The 20,224-nt window shown below is 35.7% G+C and overlaps 2 protein-coding genes across 2 annotated transcripts in view; both read right to left on the bottom strand.

Annotated features, from left to right (window-relative positions):
* The window catches only part of LOC148939138 (uncharacterized), a 303,986-nt gene that overhangs the window by 246,970 nt on the left and 36,792 nt on the right, over positions 1-20,224 (bottom strand). The window lies entirely within an intron of this gene.
* The window catches only part of LOC148939139 (uncharacterized), a 258,930-nt gene that overhangs the window by 237,601 nt on the left and 1,105 nt on the right, over positions 1-20,224 (bottom strand). Inside the window, exon 2 of the mRNA XM_089107216.1 lies at positions 13,843-13,973. Coding sequence (XP_088963342.1) covers positions 13,843-13,973 — 131 coding nt within the window. The remainder of the gene's footprint in view (positions 1-13,842; positions 13,974-20,224) is intronic.

The raw sequence follows: 20,224 nt of genomic DNA, 5'->3' as shown, positions 1-20,224 counted from the left end.
TAATACGCCGCAAAAATGTTCATACAATGAATATTTGGGAATTGTGTATAAATATTTCAAGTTCTAGATGATTCTTAAGTAAAAAAGAAGTTCGGGTCGCAACGGAATACTGTTTTCAGTATACTAGTCTTATTTGCATTAATTTTGACGTTTTTGTTTTTACTTACAAAGGGAACTGTGAAGGGGAAGTATTCAAGAGGATGATTGGGATCCTTCGTATAAGGATTTTCAACCATGGGGATTTTAACAATACACTTGCTATGCTTCCCACCCTTTCCACTCCAAAAATGAAACCAAAATGTGCTTAATTTGGTGTCATCAGGCACTTTACAACGGTGTTTTAAAGACAAATTTTCCAGAAAAGTGCGTAGATATATGTAATTGCTTTCAAATGAACATTTAACCTGCCTTCTATAGTGTTCAAGCACAAATTATTGATGCTTACGTAGATATCTCACCCCCAGCAAAGTAAATGGGCCGAACTAATCCTCAGTTACATTGGCTATCTAACAATATTCGCCCCCTCCCCTTCCGGGCAATTTCGTGCATTGTAATTGGATTGAATAACGCTCCGTCCGTGCAATGTCATTGGATACCGCCAACATCTAGGAAGGCAAATCAACTGATCGGATGGATTTTGTGGTTTGCAATAATGTTGAAGTGAGTTAGTTGGTGAAACCTGATAGATAATCTCTGGTTCAAGTGCCCGGCTGGCACAGAAAAAAAAGGGAACACTGTGATTCTGACGGGCCACAGCCATTGTCGTGGTTTCAAGGTCTTTTTAGAAATTCTTATAAATGTGTTTCGCAATAAACTTTAAGCACTGAAATAAACATAAATAGTAGTCACCATTCCTGAATCTCTGGTCAGCATTCTGAATCAGCTTTAAATGAAATGTTTTTCTTATTGAATAGATTTTTTTTCCAAAACTCGTCTTTAAACTGTCAGTTAATATGGGTCTTGGTTGGATGTTTACTAGATTGCAGCTACTGCTACAACAATGAGTAGATACTGGCCAGGGATTTAAAGACTTAGTATCTTCTGGTATGCACAATGAAATGTGAAAGTTAACTCTGGGACTCAAGAACCTGAACTCTGTATCTAAAATGAGGCGTTGGGGGGGGGGGAGGGGTGAAACTCCAGAGTACCAAGGGTATAGACCGGGAGTACCGAAATTGGCAGTTATTCGCAAACAGCAAGTCAAACTGAGAATTTTTAAAGAAAAATGAGTGTTTTTATTTTATTTACATTTTCATTCGAAGGGCTAAAGCATAAGAGCTTACGTAAATATTCCTAAATGAAGGACAATTTGTATTACAAAAAACTATAATCAGTTTAATAAAAAAAAAGATAAAGTAACAAATTATCTAAAACCGAGGAAATTATACTTCACCAAAAATCCTATTTGAGAAATAGCTGAAAAATCCCAAAGGTGAAAATTCTCCTGGTCACAGACTAGAGAGTTGCATAAGACAGAGTGATAGCATAAAAAATATAACTGAAATTTATTTTGTGTCAAAAGGGTTTATTTTACAAGTACCCCCTCTGCTTCTCTGTGGTAAAACTTAAAAATAAAGTGTGGGAATGAGGGAGTGGGGAGCCTTTTCAAATTGAAGATGATTTCTGTTCATTATTCGAAATTTAGGAGAGTTTCTGTTCGTTTCAAGTTTCAAAGTTACTCGCTAATCTCATATATAAAAAAAAGTTTAACTGTCAAAAGGAAGGTAATGTGAGATTTAGAATTTCATGTAAGCTGTATTTCAGACATATATATATATATATATATATATATATATATATATATATATATATATATATATATATATATATATATATATATATATATATATATATATATATATATATATATATATATATATATATATATATATATATATATATATATATATATATATATATATATATATATATATATATATATATATATATATATATATATATATATATATATATATATATATATATATATATATATATATATATATATATATATATATATATATATATATTAAATTGAAGTACTCCACATATCGAAAGATCAATTTTGCAGTCTTCTAATTTGAACGAGCTTTTTATAGAGAAAGGTTACGTTAAAATTATATATATATATATATATATATATATATATATATATATATATATATATATATATATATATATATTAAATAGAAGTACTCCACATATCGAGAGATCAATTTTGCAGTCTTCTAATTTGAACGAGCTTTTTATAGAGTAAGATTACGTAAAAAAAAAAAAACATTAGCTGAACTGAACTCTCTGGATATTGACTGAAAAATCCAGCTAGAAAAGAGACCTGGAGACCTAGATTCCACATACGGGTCCTGCTTCTAAGGCTCCAGAAATGCCTCGACCAAGTTTGATATACTGCTTAATATTTTGGGCTACGGCCTTAAAATTAAGTAAAAAAAAGCGTGGCACACACTGGATTCTCGTTGGATCTATGCTACAATAATGAGGCGATCGAACAGGTTGTGGGGTTTAAATCTCCTGGTATTACCTTCCATAATACTAGGCCATTTTCAAGCTTCGATTGGCTTGGCAAACGCCTCTTTTAGAAAGCTAGCAAAAATTTGGAAAAGGCAAAGGTATTCTCTACAACTAAAGTTGAGACACACCCTTCAATAGTAACATCCTTTCAAAACTCTGCTACTGCTTGGAAACATAGTTCTTGAGCCGCATTTTCACCATCCTCTGGATGCGAAAAGTGACAAATGCTCTTATGCAGCAAAATATGTCCAGGTTCTAATAACCAAAGCCATTAATCACAGAAAGTGGAAGTATCTTAAGCGCGTGATTCGCATACTTCAAACCCAGCTTCCAAACGTTGTTCTTAAGGCTTAAAAGCCTTAAGGCTTCTGAAAAAAAAAACGTCCGAAAAGCACAAAAAGCGGAAGAATTTTGGACATGTTATTTGCATGCCTCAAACCCGAAATTCCCAAGATTATTCTTCAGTGGCTGCCATAAGGCTGATGAAAAAGAGGATGTCCGAAAAGCACAGGAAGCGGAAGAATCTTGGACATGTGATTCGCAAAGCCTCAAACCCGACTTCCCAAGATTATTCTTAAGAGGCTGTCATAAGGCTGCTGAAAAATATGGCGCTCCAAAAGCACAGGAAGCGGAAGAATCTTGGGCACGCGATTTGCATGCCTCAAACCCGACTCCCCAAGATTCTTCTAAAGTGGCAACCATAAGGTTGCTGAAAAGACGACGTCCTAAAAACACAGGAAGCGGAAGAATGTTGGGCACGGATTCGGGTTTGGCATACCTCAAACCCGACTTCCCAAGATTGTTCTTCAGTGGCAGCCATAAGGCTGCAGAAGAAAAGGACGTCCCAAAAACACACTAAGCCGCAGCCACCAAACACATCTAAGAAATTCCAACGCATCAATTAATCCTGATTGTGAAGACATCGAGGCGGCCGTAGAGATGAGAGACTGGGAGGATCTAACGGCACGAAAGGATCTAATATATAAGGCAAGAACCCTCTGGCTATAAATAAAGCAAATATATAAGAAGCAAATATTTAAGAATGGATAAAATTTTTAACTAAGATGATGAATAAAATAGTAAAACCCGAATATTTTGGTTCCATATCCTTTTGTTAACGTTAACCTTTATTAACGAAAAGAGAAAAAAAAAATTAAAACAGAAGATACAGTATCAACTGAACATGCTATAATACTTAAATAACATGCAACAAAGAAATAAATTCAATATATATATATATATATATATATATATATATATATATATATATATATATATATATATATATATATATATATATATATATATATATATTAACATACTTTTATTTATGTACAAAAGAAAAAGAACAGAAAACTCAACTAAGGCAACACAACAAAAGAAATTATTTATGCAGACCTTATGGCATAGTCTGAATAAGATCATACACTCCAGACCTCTTAGAGAGGATCGGACCAGTGTTACCACTCTACCAGAATAGAACTTGATATTTTACCCAGCAAAAAAATACTATCTTAGGCTGAAAGTGATTCGCGTGTTGTAATTTGAAGGATCCGCCCAGCATCCAAATCCCCCCCCCCCATATCAATCTGCTTTTACCAACTACATGAAGTAGAATTGGGCAGAAATGAGTCCTTGCTAACAGTTTTTTATGTTTCCCAAAAATCTCCAAAAACTTCCAGTTTAATGAAACTTCCAAAACTTCCAGTTCAAATTCCTCTAGCCTATTAAATTAAATGTTCAGAATTAAAAGAACATTACACTATAAAACAAACCTTTCTAGTATCTCCCAATTTTAATTGCATCTTCCCAAGATATCGTTAAAATGATTTAAACTCCAAAATTTAGAAGTCTAAAAACCTCGTTTTTGGCAAGTAACTAGATTTGTCTGAATCTAAAGTCGTCTTCCCAGATAAATAAGCGAGAGTACATTTGGGGGGAAATAAACAAATACGAAAAAAATTATTCACCAAAATTGAATTAGGCTATAATTCATGTGATAAATTATAGAAAAATCATTAAAACCTTGAGATTTCAGGGGCTTAGGGGGCCCAATGACCGCCCCTGCTTGCCTTTATTCACCTTAGTGCGACAAAAACAAGCTGTTCTTTGTTCAGAGGTATTATCGAACCCCTTGAAGTTGGTCCCAAGTATCCCTGAAAAATTGAAAAATAGTGGCCTTAAATGTCCATTTCCATATTCACACCCCCCCCCCCTTCCCACAGAAAATGTCTGACAACACCACCCTCATTCCCTTCTCAAAGTCAGATCTATGTGCACCAACAGTTTATATTATGTGGCTAGTCCTTCTGCTCAAGCAAAGCAAAGCAATCCAGCCCGCTTTGCGAGCCCTGCTCATGCATAATTTTATTTTCTTTTATATTATACTCTCTGTTCTCCTTTAAGTTACTGTCTTAGCCTTCTAGATATTAGGAGATTGCATTGTTCCTTGGCAACACTGGTGCCAAGGTTGCCAAAGAAAGATATTTTCAAATGAAAAATTACTATTTTTTATACGTGAGTAAGTCGCTATTTTGGTGAAAAAGGCACAAAAATAGTGCAAATGCACTGAAGATGGCAGCACTAGGTTTTATGATTTCAAAAATCTAATTTTAGATTATAATACTGTTATTCTTTTACGTTCAGAAGAATTGTCATAAAATTTTGCTTTTCAGCTTCTTCAAACCAATCGTGAAAAAAGATAATGCCCCTATACTTTTCAGGTGTACAGGAATGGACACAACGACATGTGACCAAAAATTTGTAACAATTTTCATTTCCTCCTTACCAATTATCAGTCTACTGTACTCTATTAAAAGGTTGGCAATCTTCCTCCATTTTTCTCACATTTTTTATCAGTTTTACGGTCGTCTCTCATATTTCCCGGCAAACTCACAATTTTGCTAAATATACTCAGACATATTTTGATACGATGTTCATCAACGAATTGATAAAGAAAAGAACAGAAATTTTTCACTTTTCAGGGAATTAGATTTGGTGGGGGTTGGCCAGTGATCAACAGTTTCATAAGTTTTATCTCACGTTTTAAAAATTTTCGTCTGACCAGTTGTAAAGAGTATACCTCCCCCCTCTCTTATGTGCAGGTACAATCTGAACCAAGGGTGACTAAATATTGGTGGTGTCTTAATTTTCTTATCCATTGAGTCTCGTCTTTACTTTTAAAAGATTGGTAGTTATTTTTTCTATGTTTCCCCAATTTTCTAGTCCTAATGTTATTTTTTTATCCTCTTTAGTTTTTTTTTGTATATATTCCCCAACAAATTCACCCTTTAAGTCAAAGTACCACGGGACCAAAATTCGTTCGGTCAACAGGTTTTTTTTTTCAGAAGTTTAATTTCATCTTTATTTTATTCGACAACTCTTTTCGCAAATTTGACAAATTATTCTATACTATCGACAATCAAATTAAATCCTAATATATTTTTTTTAAATATTTAGCACAGACAATTACCTTCAGTAAAAATGTATTATAATTATTCGATTTATTTGACTTATTATAACTGGGGCAAACTGAGATCTGGCAGGGGCATGATCTTCGGAGGCCCAACGCGCTATCCATTGCGCTAATCATGCTTGTACACACCAATGAAGGAAACAAAACGGTAAGAAACCCATATGAATGTGACTCCATTCATATGGGTTTTTCCCCGAAATTCCGGCTCTAAATGAATTTTCCCTAAGTCCTGACATTTAGGTTGACAATTGTTTTCAGTGTTTGGGTTTCTAATTTTAGTCCCCTATTAGGTCTATTTTCCCCTATTTAGTCCCTTAGGTCTAAAATTAGGTATAATAATAGATTTATTAAGTGCATTAGGAGGGGGAAAACGAAAATATATTTACACATATATAATTATTGATCGTTTAATAAGTTAGATAAAGTATTTTTAAATGAAAGTAAAAAGCAACATTAAAACTAATCAGCAAAAAAAATTATCCTGCATATAAGGGGGTCTGACTAATTCCCTTTGAGTCCTCAGCTAGTTGTGCTGAAGCGTATTGGTGCTATATTGAAAGCATTTGTGAGGGCAAAAAATATAGTTAGTGGGTAATTGCAAGTTTTCTTTTTTTATTTGCCTATTGCCTTTGAAAACATTTGGACTGGAAATATTATTGTATAACTACTACTACTACTAACAACTCACCTCAGCACCAAGCCGCCTAAGGCCAACACAGCTACGCACACTTCCCTTCCAACCCAATCTATTTAAAGCCTCCTTCTATACACCCTCCCACGAAGTTCCCATTTCCTTTAAATATTTCTTTATGACATCCTCCCACCCCAAACGAGGACGACCTGCTTTCCGTTTAGCCCTAGACGGTTGGCCGAAAAGAACAATCTTCGACAACATGTCATCCTTCATCCGCACAATGTGCCCTACCCACCTCAACCTTTCTTTCATTATCAAACAGTTCGTGGTAACGAACTGTTTAGGAGTAACGTGGTAACGAACCGGGTAAGGAGCGACCCGGCTCCATTGTAACCGAAACTCTAGAAAACGGGTTTTTGATACCAATAGATACATCAAAAGAATCAGATTTCAATGCTGAATTCAAATATATAAGTTTCATCAAGTTTAGTTTTACGCATCAAACGTTACGCGACTGAAAAAATTTGGTTAATTTTCGAAAAAAGGGGAAAGGCCCCCTAAAAGTTATAGAACCTTAACGAAAATCCCATCATCATGTTCAGCGTATCAGAGAACCCTACTGTAGAGGTTTCAAGCTCCTATCTACAAAAATTTGGAATTTTGCATTTTTTGCCAGAAGAAAGATCACAGATGTGTGTTTATTTGTTTTATTTTTTTTTCCAGGGGTGATCGTATCGACCCAGTGGTCCTAGAATATCGTGGGAGGACTCATTGGAACGGAAATTAAAAGTTCTAGTTCCTTTTTTAAGTGACCAAAAAAATGGAGGGCAACTAGGCCCTCTCCCACGCTCATTTTTTTCCAAAGTCACCTGATTAAAATTTTTAGATAGCCATTTTGTTCAGCATGGTTGAAAATATGATAACTATGTCCTTTAGGATGACTTAATCCCCCAAAATCCCCGGGGGGAGGGCTGAAAGTTATGAACTTTACCCAATGTTAACACATAGTAATGGTTATTAGGAAGTATACAGACGTTTTCAGGGGGGATTTTAGGGGGGTAGTAGAGGGGTGGGTGGGTCGGGGGTTATGTGGGAAGATCTTTCCATGAAGGAAGTTTTCATGGGGGAAGGGACATTGCTATGAAGGGGGCGCCGGGTTTCCCAGCATGATTTAAAAAAAAAAGATCAGAAATTAAATAAAAAAAAAAAACAAGTTTTCCAACTGAAAATAAGGAGTAACATCAACACTTAAAACGAACAGAAAATATTACGTGTATGATTGGGTTCACCCCCTAGTCAATACCTCGCTCTTTAAGCCAGAGATTTTTTAATACTTTCATAAGAGCTATTTATTCTAAATAACTGCCTTTGTGATTTAGGGGTCATTTTTAAAGAATTGGGACAAAATTCGAACTTTAGCTTAAAGAGCGAGGTATTGAATAGGGGTCGAGCCCCCTAATACGTATTAAAAATATATGAATATAGAAGTTCGTTACGTAAGTTAATTCGTAAGTTACGTACATTTATTACTAATAAGTACATTCGTAAATAAAATTAAACAAGTTTCGAGAAAGCCATTTAACTAAAAACAGTAAACTTAATAAGCAAATTTTGTTTTAATTATTCATGTAAGGTGAGCCAAAATCAAAACCTGAATTAATTCAAAAACGTTCAAAAATTATATAAAAAAACAAGTTTTCTTAACTAAAAGTAAGGAACGACGTTAAAACTTAAAACGAACAGAAATTATTCCGAATATGAAAGGGGCTGTCCCCTCCTCAACGCCTCGTTCTTTACGCTAAAGTTTGACTTTCTCACAACTCTATTTTTTAAACAATAAAAAACTTTAGCGTAAAGAGCGAGGCATTGAGGAGGGGACAGCCCCTTTCATATACGGAATAATTTCTGTTCGTTTTAAGTTTTAACGTCGTTCCTTACTTTCAGTTAAGAAAACTTGTTTTTTTATTTATTTAATAGTCGAAAGTGGTATTGAACCACATTTTCCGTATAGCCTATTGTTTGACATACGGTCAGTCAGCCGGGTACCCAGAACAATCCTCAAGCAATTTCTCTGGAAAACATCTAGCAAATCTTCATCCACTTTTCCGAGCGTCCATGCTTCAGATCCATATTTGACCACTGTCATCACTGTAGCTTCTAATATTCTAATCTTGGTTTGCAGACTTATCTTTTTATTCTTCCAAACTTTTTTTAACTGTGAAAAAACACCCTGAAACTGCTCCCACCATCATTACTAATAATACTAGCAAGGTAAGTGAAGCTGCCCACCTGATCAATCTTTTCGTTACCTAACCTCACCTTTTCATCTTCACTTATTCCTAGCCTTAGTGACTTAGTCTTCTTAACATTAATAATCAAGCCAATTCTAGCACCCTGTACTCGCAAAACCTCTATGACTTCATTCATTTGCTCACACTTTCATCTAGGATGCTTAAATCATCTGCACAATCTAAGTCCAGGAGACCGTTTCCTCCCCATTTGATTCCAAGTTCTCCTATTGTCTTTCCTGCGGACGTTAAGACAAATTCCATTAAAATGATCCATATAACGAGGGATAGAACACAATGCTGCTTAACTCCTTATTTAATACAAAACCAGCTGCTGACCTCATTTCCTAGCTTAACCGCAGCAGTATTATCTTCATACATGACATTAATCTCTTTAATTTATTTACCTGGTTTACCATACAAGGATAAAACCTTTACTAAAGCTCTTCTATCAACAGAATTGAACGCTTGCTCATAATCTATAAAACTGAGGACCAAAGGTGTTTGAAAACTCAGGCCTTTCTCAATTATTAGCCTAAGAGTGAAAATTTGGTCGACACATCCTCTACCTTTTCTAAAACCACACTGTTCTTCTCTTAAAACTTTGTCAACGGCATCTCTCAGTCTAAAAAGTAGGCTATCATATTACTAAATTATTGTATAAAACATATGCGAATCAACGAGCTTCCACTCCTAAGGCATACATGATAATTTCTGGATGTTTGAGCTGTTAATGTTGCTCTTTACTATCATTTGAAATCCTGTTTTAAATATTTATTTTACTTCCGTTTGTAATACCATACCCCGGATTATCCCAAATATTGAGGCTGTTACCACCCCTCAATCCCAACTCTTTAAATTTAAGCACAACTTTTGAAGAACAAAACTTTGAGAAAAGGGACTCATTTAGTGTATTTGCTTTAAAAAATAAAAGAGAATTCTCCTAAACAAACAACTGTATCCACAATAAGGAGGTATTTTCCACCCCCTCAGCAACAATACAGCACACTTCAATCTTATATCCATCCACATATCTGTTCTTCAATATGAAGGGAGGTCAAGGTTAAACAGGGCTGCCATAGGATCAAGTGGTAAAAATTAGGGACTTAGGGACCTCTTTTTAGTCGAAAAAGGAACCTCTCTAGGGACCATTCTGGATGCAAAATTGACCCCAAAACTCAGTTTTCAGAAAGCTTTGAAAGAAAAAGCAGTGACACAACAACAAATGACACTTGACTAAGGAAAAAAATGGGAACGGTAATTCACAGACATCTCTGCATGACCAGAGGCCAATTCATAATTAAGAAATAGACCATCTGAGAATCATCATGACATGGGAGGAGCGTTTTTCTTCTTCTTTTTCTTAACACTAACTTTTGAATACAAAAAATACGATGAGAGATAAGGGTACGGTAACTAGAATACAACCTATTTGTTTCCATTTTTTGCACTGCCTTCTGCTAGAACAGGGACGTAATCAGCAACTGTTTCTTTGACTCTAACTGCTGCTGAGCGGTTTCAAGAGTAGCAGCTACCTTTTTTTGTTCAGTACACAATTGACAGAGTCCCATCTATCATGGCCTGTGCTAGCTGTATCTCGAAAATGTCCTTCTTTTCAATGCCTTTTTTCAGCCAGTTATGAGGTTCCTTCAGCAACTCGTCTGTGGCCTGTTCCTTCAAACCCAACGCTTCTTTTTTTTTCTTTGAGAAATTTTTGAGAGTTTTTATTGTCTGTCCTTTCAAAGAGGTTTCAGTGAGCTACTACTCTTCCAGCTGTCCTCTTGCCTCCAGATCTTGCCACTCTTCCTCAGTTTTTTTCTTTCAAGGCTTTTTCCTGTTGTAGGTACAAATCATGGTTCTTTCTACTGGATTTGGTCACATTTATCAAGTCTTCAGTGATAGCAAAATTTTGTGCACGCCCTCCAAAGCTGCCCAACCCATCTATCACAAACAGTTTTGCATTCAAAGTTTGTTCATTCATTGAAGCTCTTTCTTTGATGAGAACTTGCTCGGAAAGGAGAAACCCCGCTCAATGCTGGCAGACCCATGTGAAATGATCAAAGCATTTTTACAACTTCAGACAACAAGTTTGGATATTTCCCTCTCTCGAACATGTTGTTCCACTTGTCAACTAGCATGTCCTTTCCGTCACGATGGGTAACTCCCTGGCAGCATATAACAAACTCTGAGCAGAAACTGGCTTTGACACTTCATCAGGATGCAGAAAAATTTCCGCTTTCAAGAACTACCAAAATTCTGTGCCGATTATTTGCTTAAAGACATCTCGCAGACGCAGAATAATATTATGGAACACACTACATAAACAAGTGTTTTGGAAGCTCGTCTACTGACTCGAGACAGTCGACAATCTCGTCACTCACAACTGTCTGTAGCAGTGGCACAAATTTCTTTTCATCTTCAAATGGTTAGAAGTGTTAGTTCATCCCTAAGTTCTTTGGGCGCTTTGGGTTTTAAAACTTGTCCAGCCAATGTCAAGACCAGGAGATTCAGCTCTGTATGAAGTTCATACACTAGGGGCTCTTTTTGTTGAAACTTTTTGGTGAAACGTGTGAAAATGTTCAAACTATCAACCACAAACTGACACTCAGCTTTCATGGTTGGTTGTTTGATCAGTTGGATGATCTCTTTGTACCCATTTGATTTCATAAGACTAGGGTTTTTCTTTGGAATATAGACAACAAAGTACTCAAACAGAGCTGGCATCTGTTCCCTTAGTCCCAAAGTGGCAGGTCCTATTGTTAACCATCTGGTGGATAAGTGTTACAAAAAGCAAGACTTAGGAATGCCAGTTTTCTCTTGAATCTTCCTGTAGTCTTCTTGTCTAGCTGGCACCATCACAAATTAACACTAGTACTTTAGAGATAAATAAACCACTCTCCACAATCATTCTGACTTCAAGTCTTCAGCTCTGGCATGTCCAATAAATGGTCTTAGCACCACCTTCTTTGTATTTTGTACTTGAAGCCATTCTTTTATATTTTTTTTCTCTGTGTGTAACAAAGTGACAATTAGAAAAGAGTTTTCTAAGTAATTAACAAAGTAAACCAAACCCTACCGCCTGCTAGCCTACTGATTCCATAGGCAAAGAGGACCACTTCTCTCCATTACTAGTCTGTCTGCTCTGTCCAGACAGTAGCACTGTAGCCTATGTAACAACAAGTTTTGTCTTTCTTGGACAAGCAAAAACAGTTTCCAAGAATCCCAATTGAAACAAAAATACTAAAAACATTATACTCACAGATATTGGTAGCCTTCAGGATATGGAGCTTTAAATCAAAGCAAGAAAAGGGACTTTAGGGACCTTTATCAATTTATGGAACCAATAGGGACCTTCACTTGATTTTAGGGACTTTGTGGCAGCCTTGTTAAATCCATATTTCTATGAACATTCATCCAATTCGCCTGAAGCACCGCCCCCACAATGTTGGGAAATGTGAATAAGATATCGTGAATACGTGGAATCGCATATTGTGGTCAGAAATGCGGATGTTTTTTAAGGTCTAGAGTACTCTCTTTCCCATTTAAGCTAGTGCATCTCCACCCTAATAACTAGTGCAAAACTGCGCTCTGTAAACTTTAGTTTCACTGGATGAACAGTTTACAGTGGTGGTTGATTCTTTATGAGCTGATTCATCATAATTCTGTATTTTGGCTTAATAACAACTTAGCTGGTCTAATCGGCACTTCCAATGCTGAATAATAGACATCTTAAAACAAATATATAAAACATAAGGCAGCATCATTCCGCCTGGGGGGCTGGAGGAAATCAGCTCTCTGCCCCCCCCCCCATATGGGCCCCCATGCTTCTCTCTGTCAAGACAACATGGAGCCCTTGTTTTAGCATTTCTCTTTCTAAGTAGCTAAAAACTGTCAGGATCATTTAATAGTTTTTAGTTTTTCTAATTTTTTCTAATAGTTTATGCCCTGTTTGGGCCAAAATTAGTTTTTTCAGGATAAAATACTAGAAATCAGCATTTTTCTGTGGCCTGATCTCTTTCACTGCATAAAAAAGGGACTATATCTTTAAATTCACGTTAAAATGAGTCCTCTTTCAACAATCAACAACTATTGGTTCGATACAACCACCCCTGGGAAACAAATATAACAAATGCGTATGTGTGACCGTCCTTCTCTGAAAAAATTAGTTTTACCCAGTAAGAAGTGGACCGGAAAGCAACTGCGTCCGAGAGGCGACTGTTCACCTACATCCGAACAGGGGTGCCAACTCACGAAAATGAGGGAGAAGTGGCAGAATTTATTTTTTATATTGTTGTTGGAGAGATTTGCTATGTGTTTTCAATAGCCCCCCCCCCTGCAAAATCAACGGTATTTTTCAAGCCTAGAGGACAATTGCCTCCCATACCCTCCCCCCAGTAAACACTCCTGTCTGAAAATAATTCTTCAACTTCCCAACATCATTAGCCATATATTATTCACCAACAAAACATTATTTCAAATACCAATTATACAGGAATCTATAATATTACGTGATAGCTGCAATATTTGAAAAAGAAAAATGAAAACACTGCATTAAGGAGAAAAGCCCAAACCATTAATCTCCAATTACCCTGAAAACATGCCAGGGTCCAAAAATCAAAGTTATAGCTCTTATCTCCAGCCTAAAAGCTAAATATCATAGGTCAATAAATATAAATTATTTACTATGAATTTTTTCTTTAGTAAAAATACTCAACAGAGATCCTTGAAGTCTGATGTGGGGAAGGGTTCCATGTGAACAGTAGTTCAACATGGGTAAGTCGATCTTAAGCCCACCTTGTTTTGGGGAACTTTTTTTCTCTCTTATATTATATATTATCTACTCTACTCATTACCTCTTTACTTATTTTCTACACTTTTTGGGGGGTAATTTACATAAAATAAGATCTATTTCTAACCTTGCTATACTTAAGAAACCACATGACGCTGTAGCATGTAATGGAGTCCATCCTTCATTGTCTCCTTTGTTTATATCACTACCTTTCCTGACTAGATATTCAACCATGTCCAAATTATCATCAATACAGGCCTAAAAAAGTAATTTTTTTTATTTTCACAAAAAAAAACCAGTACAAAACAATATACACTACTAATAACTCACTGCAGCACCAAGCTGTCTGAGGCCAACACAGTAACGCACGCTCCTCCTTCATCCCAATCTATCCAAAGCCTCCCTTTTTACACCCTCCCAGGAAGTTCCCAAAACCCTTAAATCTTTCCTTAAGACATACTCCCACCCATTTGGGGACGACCTGCTTTTCGTTTGACCCTACATGATTGGCCGAAAAGGACAATACTCAAAATACTAACTAGAGTCAGGCAAGAACTGACCCAGAAATTAACTTACTTCCACATTTTAAAAGCTCCATCTCCCCATCCCAGAGAAAAATACAAGAAAATGTTTAAGGCTGTCAATTTAATTATTTTTGAGCAAGCAAAGCAATACAAAGTTAGCATATGGTTACAATCAGGATCTGGAAAAAATAAATATCTAATCTTTCCTGTTAACAACAAAATACTCAAAGAAATTGAAGAAAACAGGAGATAATCAAATTCAGGCAAGAATACTCGCTTAGCTATTCAAATACAATTTAAATTACTTGAGTGATAATATAGTTCATATGACAGAGTGACAACAACCACCAACAACCACCCAAATGAGGCATCCAAGAGAAACTTGGTAAATAAAGGAGGGCAGACCTCAGTAGAAATATCAGGTGAGACACATTCACACTAGTTGGGTGGTTGCAAATTGAATTCTTAAAACCAATACATTAAAATCATGAAAAGTTGAAGCAGTTCTAATTGAGTAGTCGCAGAACTATGCAAAATGATAAATTTGACTTATTCATAAAATTCAAAATTCCATCAACTGTCAAAAGCTATACCATGTTCCCACCTAAAGTTACTATTTCTAGTGTCTCTTCCTAATCTAACCTCTATGGGGTTAAGTTGTGTTGATGTACATTCTATTTCATTTTTAAATTTCATCCCAGATAGACACATTTTAACCAAAAAAACAACAACAACAAAAAATCCAATAGCACAATCACAAATGCCCCACAGAGGAGGATTTGCTAAATTTTTTTTTAACAAATGACATTAGAACAGAATAAAAATATCTTCTTCCCTTGGACCCATCTTAGGTTTATTCACTCTTGGAAACAACAATTTTCTAAAAATTTTCCTTTGTTTGTTTCAACTTATTAAGTTCATAGAAACTGATAGACACAGAATTATCCTATCGTAATTTTAAGGTATTACATTTTTGTCAGTATTGCCACATTGAGCTCTGACAATAATAAGCCAAACCAATTACTATGACCATTACTACTAACAACTCACCACAGCACCAAGCCGCAGGAGGCCAACACAGCTACACACGCCCCTCCTCCACCCCAATCTAGTTAAAGCCTCCCTCTTTACACCCTCACAGGAAGTTCCCATTTCCTTTAAATCTTTCTTTATGACGTCCTCCCACCCCAGACGAGGAAGACCTGCTTTCAGTTTAGCCCTAGACGGTTGGCCAAAAAGGACAATCTTTGGTAATCTGTCATCCTTCATCCGCACAACGTGCCCTAGCCATCTCAACCTTTCTTTCATTATAGCTCTAGAAAGCGGGATAGAACCCCAATATTCGCACAGCCTACTGTTTGAAATACGGTCAGTCAGCTGGGTACTCAGAACAATTTGTAGGCAATTTCTCTGGAAAACATCTAGCAAACCTTCATCCGCTTTTCGGAACGCCCATGCTTCAGAGCCATATTTGATCACTGTCATCACTGTAGCTTCTAACACTCTAATCTAGGTTTGCAGATTTATGTTCCTATTCTTCCAAACTTGTTTAACTGTGGAAAAACACCCTGAGCATTGGCTATTCTACTTTTAACATCTTCACTGCTCCCACTGTTTTTACTTACTTACTTACCTTGATAGTATTATTATACAATCAAGGTAAGTGAAGCTGCCCACTTGATCAATCTTTTCATTACCCAACATCACCTTTTCATCTTCACTTATTCCTAGCCTCAGTGACTTAGTCTTCGTAACATTAATTTTCAAACCTTTTCAAGCACCCTGAACTCACAAAACCTCTAGAAGTTCATTCATTTTGCTCAAACTTTCATTTAGGATGCTTAAATCATCAGCATAATCTAAGTCCATGGGAGTTTTTCCTCCCCATTTGATTCTGTGGTCTCCCATCTCCTTTTCTGTGCTCCTTAAGACAAAGTCCATCAAAATAATCCATATAAAGGGGGATAAAACACAACCCTGATTAACTCCTGATTCAATACAAAACCAGCTGCTAACTTCATTTCCATATCACTAATCACTTTAATGTATTTGTCTGGTATACCATACAAGGATAAGAACTTTGCTAAAGCTCTTCTATCAACAGAATTGAAAGCTTTCTCATAATCTATAAAACTGAGGACTAAAGGGGTTTGATAACTCAGGCATTTCCCAATTCTTACCCTAAGAGAGAAAATTTGGTGAACACATTCTCAACCTTTTTCTAAAACCGCCCTGTTCTTCTCTTAAAACTTTGTCTACAGCATATCACAGTCTAAAAATTATCATATTACTAACTAATTTGCTACATGCAGAGACCAGACTAATCCCTCGATAATTATCAGACTCACTCTTATCACCTTTCTTATACAGTGGTTTAATTAAGGTTTTCCTAAAATCGCTAGGTACTTCCCCTTTTTCAAAAATCATATTCATAATCTTTAGTAGCTTATGTCTAACCTCAGAGCCACCATATTTAAGAAACTCGTTTACCACACTATCAGCACCTAGAGCCTTATTATTTTTTAATCCTTTTAGTACTGTTGCTAATTCTTCTTCACAAAACAAATCTTCCCTCACATCCAAGGCATCACAAACTTTTTCATTTTCCTCTATATCTTTTCCTGCAACTCTATCTTGGTTTACCAAATTCTCAAAATGTTCTGCCCATCTCTCTTTAACTCTTTCCTTATCACTAAGTGTGGCCCCGTTCCTTCTTTAACTGGGACAAGTTGGGATTGACTACTCCCTCTCAATTTATTAACATGTCAGTACAATATTTTACTATTATGCCGTCTAGATGCATCTTCCAGATTCTCGGCAATTTTATCCATGGCCTCCACTTCATACCTCCTTAGTTCATATTTTAATGCTTTCTCTGCTTTCTTTACATTCCTTTTGTATTTCATACAATCTATCACTCAGATAATTCTTGTACAAGCCCCATCTCCTCTCTATTAAGCATAAAGTTTTTTCACTAATATTCCTAGCTGCATTCCTAACTTTCTTCCCTAAGACACCTTCAGCCACTTCACAAATTGTTTTTTTTTAATTATTCCAACCATCTCCCACATTGTCAAATTTTAAACTCTCAAGTTTAGCATTCAACTGTTTCAGGAAAGTTTCTATAAAATTCTCATCCTGGAGTCTACCAACATCATAACTTCCAGGGAGGTAGTTGCCCTTCCGATATTTCAGCTTTAGATTAACCCTAGATACTACTAGATGGTGACCTTTACTTTTAAAATCAACCAACCAGGGCATTAAAATCTCCTAGTAAAAACATCATATTTCTACCTGGGACCCTGTCTAATTGCTCCTGTAAGTAAAACTCATCTGAGTCACTAGTATCTCTGTCAGTTGGTTCTACATGGGCATATACTACTATAACTGATACCCTGAACTTTTTAGTCATAAAATAATCAATTAGCGTTCTATTATTAATACCTTCCCACTGGCCTAAACAAGACTCAGCAGTTTCCCTATTCATCATAAGCCCTACTCCCTGTCTATGTACCCCCTCTTTCCTGCCTAAGTAAACAAATTCTATATCACCTAATTGCATGCTTCCTACCCCTGGGATATGAGTTTCTGAAACTCCTAATAAGTCCAGTCTGAATCATCTAAATTTGTCAGTCAAGATGTTGATATGATAGTCTTTTTTTAACGTTGAAACATTCCAAGTTCCAATTTTTGTTTTCTTTAAATCATTGAAATTATTTTGACCCCAGGAAAAGCAATGATCCCAGATACCAGTACAGGACAGGGATCACATATATTCTCATGTCTACACCGAAGTGCTTAAGCCGGCCTAGAACCAGACAGCAAGAAGTCCCTGGGACCTCCAGTATGAATGGAGGCTTTGTGCAATCCTTTGCCCATCTTGGTCACAACATAGTTCTCAACACTTGGTGATGCTCTTCTATCAACAAGAGTCGAAATCCTGAACAGCCAAACCAATTAGATATGCTTGAAAACACTTTCCTACCATAAAAATTCAAACATGAATTAGTTTTTCATTCCCAAAACAACTAAACCTTCCAAGGTTTAAACCTTACAACTGCTTAAGTTGTAAAGTGCTACAGATTTTTCCTTTAATTTTGCTAATTTTTCACCCATATTTCTATCTGTTTCAGATTTAGCACCCACTATTACCATTTTAAAATGTAAGCTATATGGGTTTCTAAGTTTCCAACTGGCCAATTCAAACAAGTGATTTATCATTTTAGCACATTTTCTACCACCCCTTAGTTCTTCCAGCTTCTCTACTTTTCCTTTCTCTGTCTCTACTTCTTCTTTGAAATGCAAGGATGTGGAGTTGTTAAAGTTATAACCAACTCTGACCAGAGATTTTCAATATACCAACTCCAATCAGCAAAAATTTACTAAAACTCCAGCTCCAAATCCACAGCCCAATTTTAAAGCTTCATTTAACTAGATTTTGTAAGTTATAACCAACTCTATCTCCAGACATTTTCAATGTACAAACTCCAACTCTTTTCAGCAAAAATTTGTTATGTGTTTATTTTGTGATATTATGCAAGTCAAAAAGGTTGAACACTATTATCTGACACAAGGTTATCTGATGAACTATAATTGGTTTCAGTTGCAAACAAAATCCAATAGGATGATAGAAATAGGTGGAGTCTGTTTTTGAATGAAGCTAAATACACTCCAAATACAGTGATCAAATCACTCACAAATGCATGCACCTCCTACACCCATTGATGGTCACATATACAGCCCAAGGAATATCTAAAAACTAAAAGGAAACAATGTAATTCTTACTTTAAAATATCCAAGATGTTTCTATTAATCTGATTATAATGTTTTCTTCTATTAGTATATACGTTTTATAATGGTTTCAAATAATATTTTTGTAAATAACACTCAATCAGACATGGAGATAAATTGCAGACTGAGAAGATAACCAATTTAGTATAGGAGTTTAAATGTATGACTGCATTGTAATGTATGAGTATATGACCATCAGGAGGGGGGGGGAGCATTTCCAAGTAAATTGATCAATATATTTAGAAAGAGCATACAAAAGGAACCAAATAGTATGTTCACATTGTCCCTACATAAGTTATGGAACCTTGTATATATTGACTGTGTTTTCTCCTGAGGAGTCCAAACACTAAAATAGATTCTCCCCCCCCAAAAAAAAAAAAAATAAAACAGCTAGAAAATATGTATATATATAAGGGAATCTCAGTCTTTTGGGAATGGATCTACATTCTATCACTATAATCTAGCAATCAAATTTCTCACTACAGTTTAGGCAAACTCTTTTTCCTAACACTTAAACAAAAGTTACCCTTACATCCTAGCCTATTTAATCACAATGATTCTGCTTCACAACACGTGCCTTAGATTGAATATACATATGAGAACCTTTTCATGATTTAGGTACTTTGTTCCTAACATTACTATCCCATGTCCAAGATTGGGTACTGTCCTTTAACTTTTCAAATATTTTGATTAAAATGTAATTTTCAACATTTACAGTTCACCTAATTTTGGAATTGACTGATGGCTGGGATTGGGCTACTTAGGATTGCCCTATTTAAACAAAATTATTCTACTTAACAGCACTTGCCTTAGATTATATATATATATATATATATATATATATATATATATATATATATATATATATATATATATATATATATATATATATATAGGCTATACCTAACCTAACCCAAACCCCCCCATTATAGGCTATACCTAACCTCACCTACCCCTGAATTGAACTAAATAGGGGGGGGGGGCTGAAAAAAAATACTGCAATAAAAGCGTATTATATTCTTAATAAGCATAATAAAAGGAATAGAATGTAGTATTCAATTTATTCCAAACTCAATAAGATGATTTTGGGTAAAATTCTACTTTAGTTACTTTTACCTATCTTGGAAAGGGGTGAGGTTAGGAAAATGAAACTTTCAGGGATGGGTCTACAGGCTAAAATATGTCCTGGGAAGG

Source organism: Artemia sp. Qi Xiang Cuo, chromosome 21, assembly GCF_049724085.1.
Source record: "Artemia sp. Qi Xiang Cuo chromosome 21, ASM4972408v1, whole genome shotgun sequence".
NCBI lineage: Eukaryota > Metazoa > Arthropoda > Branchiopoda > Anostraca > Artemiidae > Artemia > Artemia sp. Qi Xiang Cuo.
Note: the sequence above shows the minus strand (reverse complement) of the source record. Positions and strands in the feature narration are given on the sequence as shown.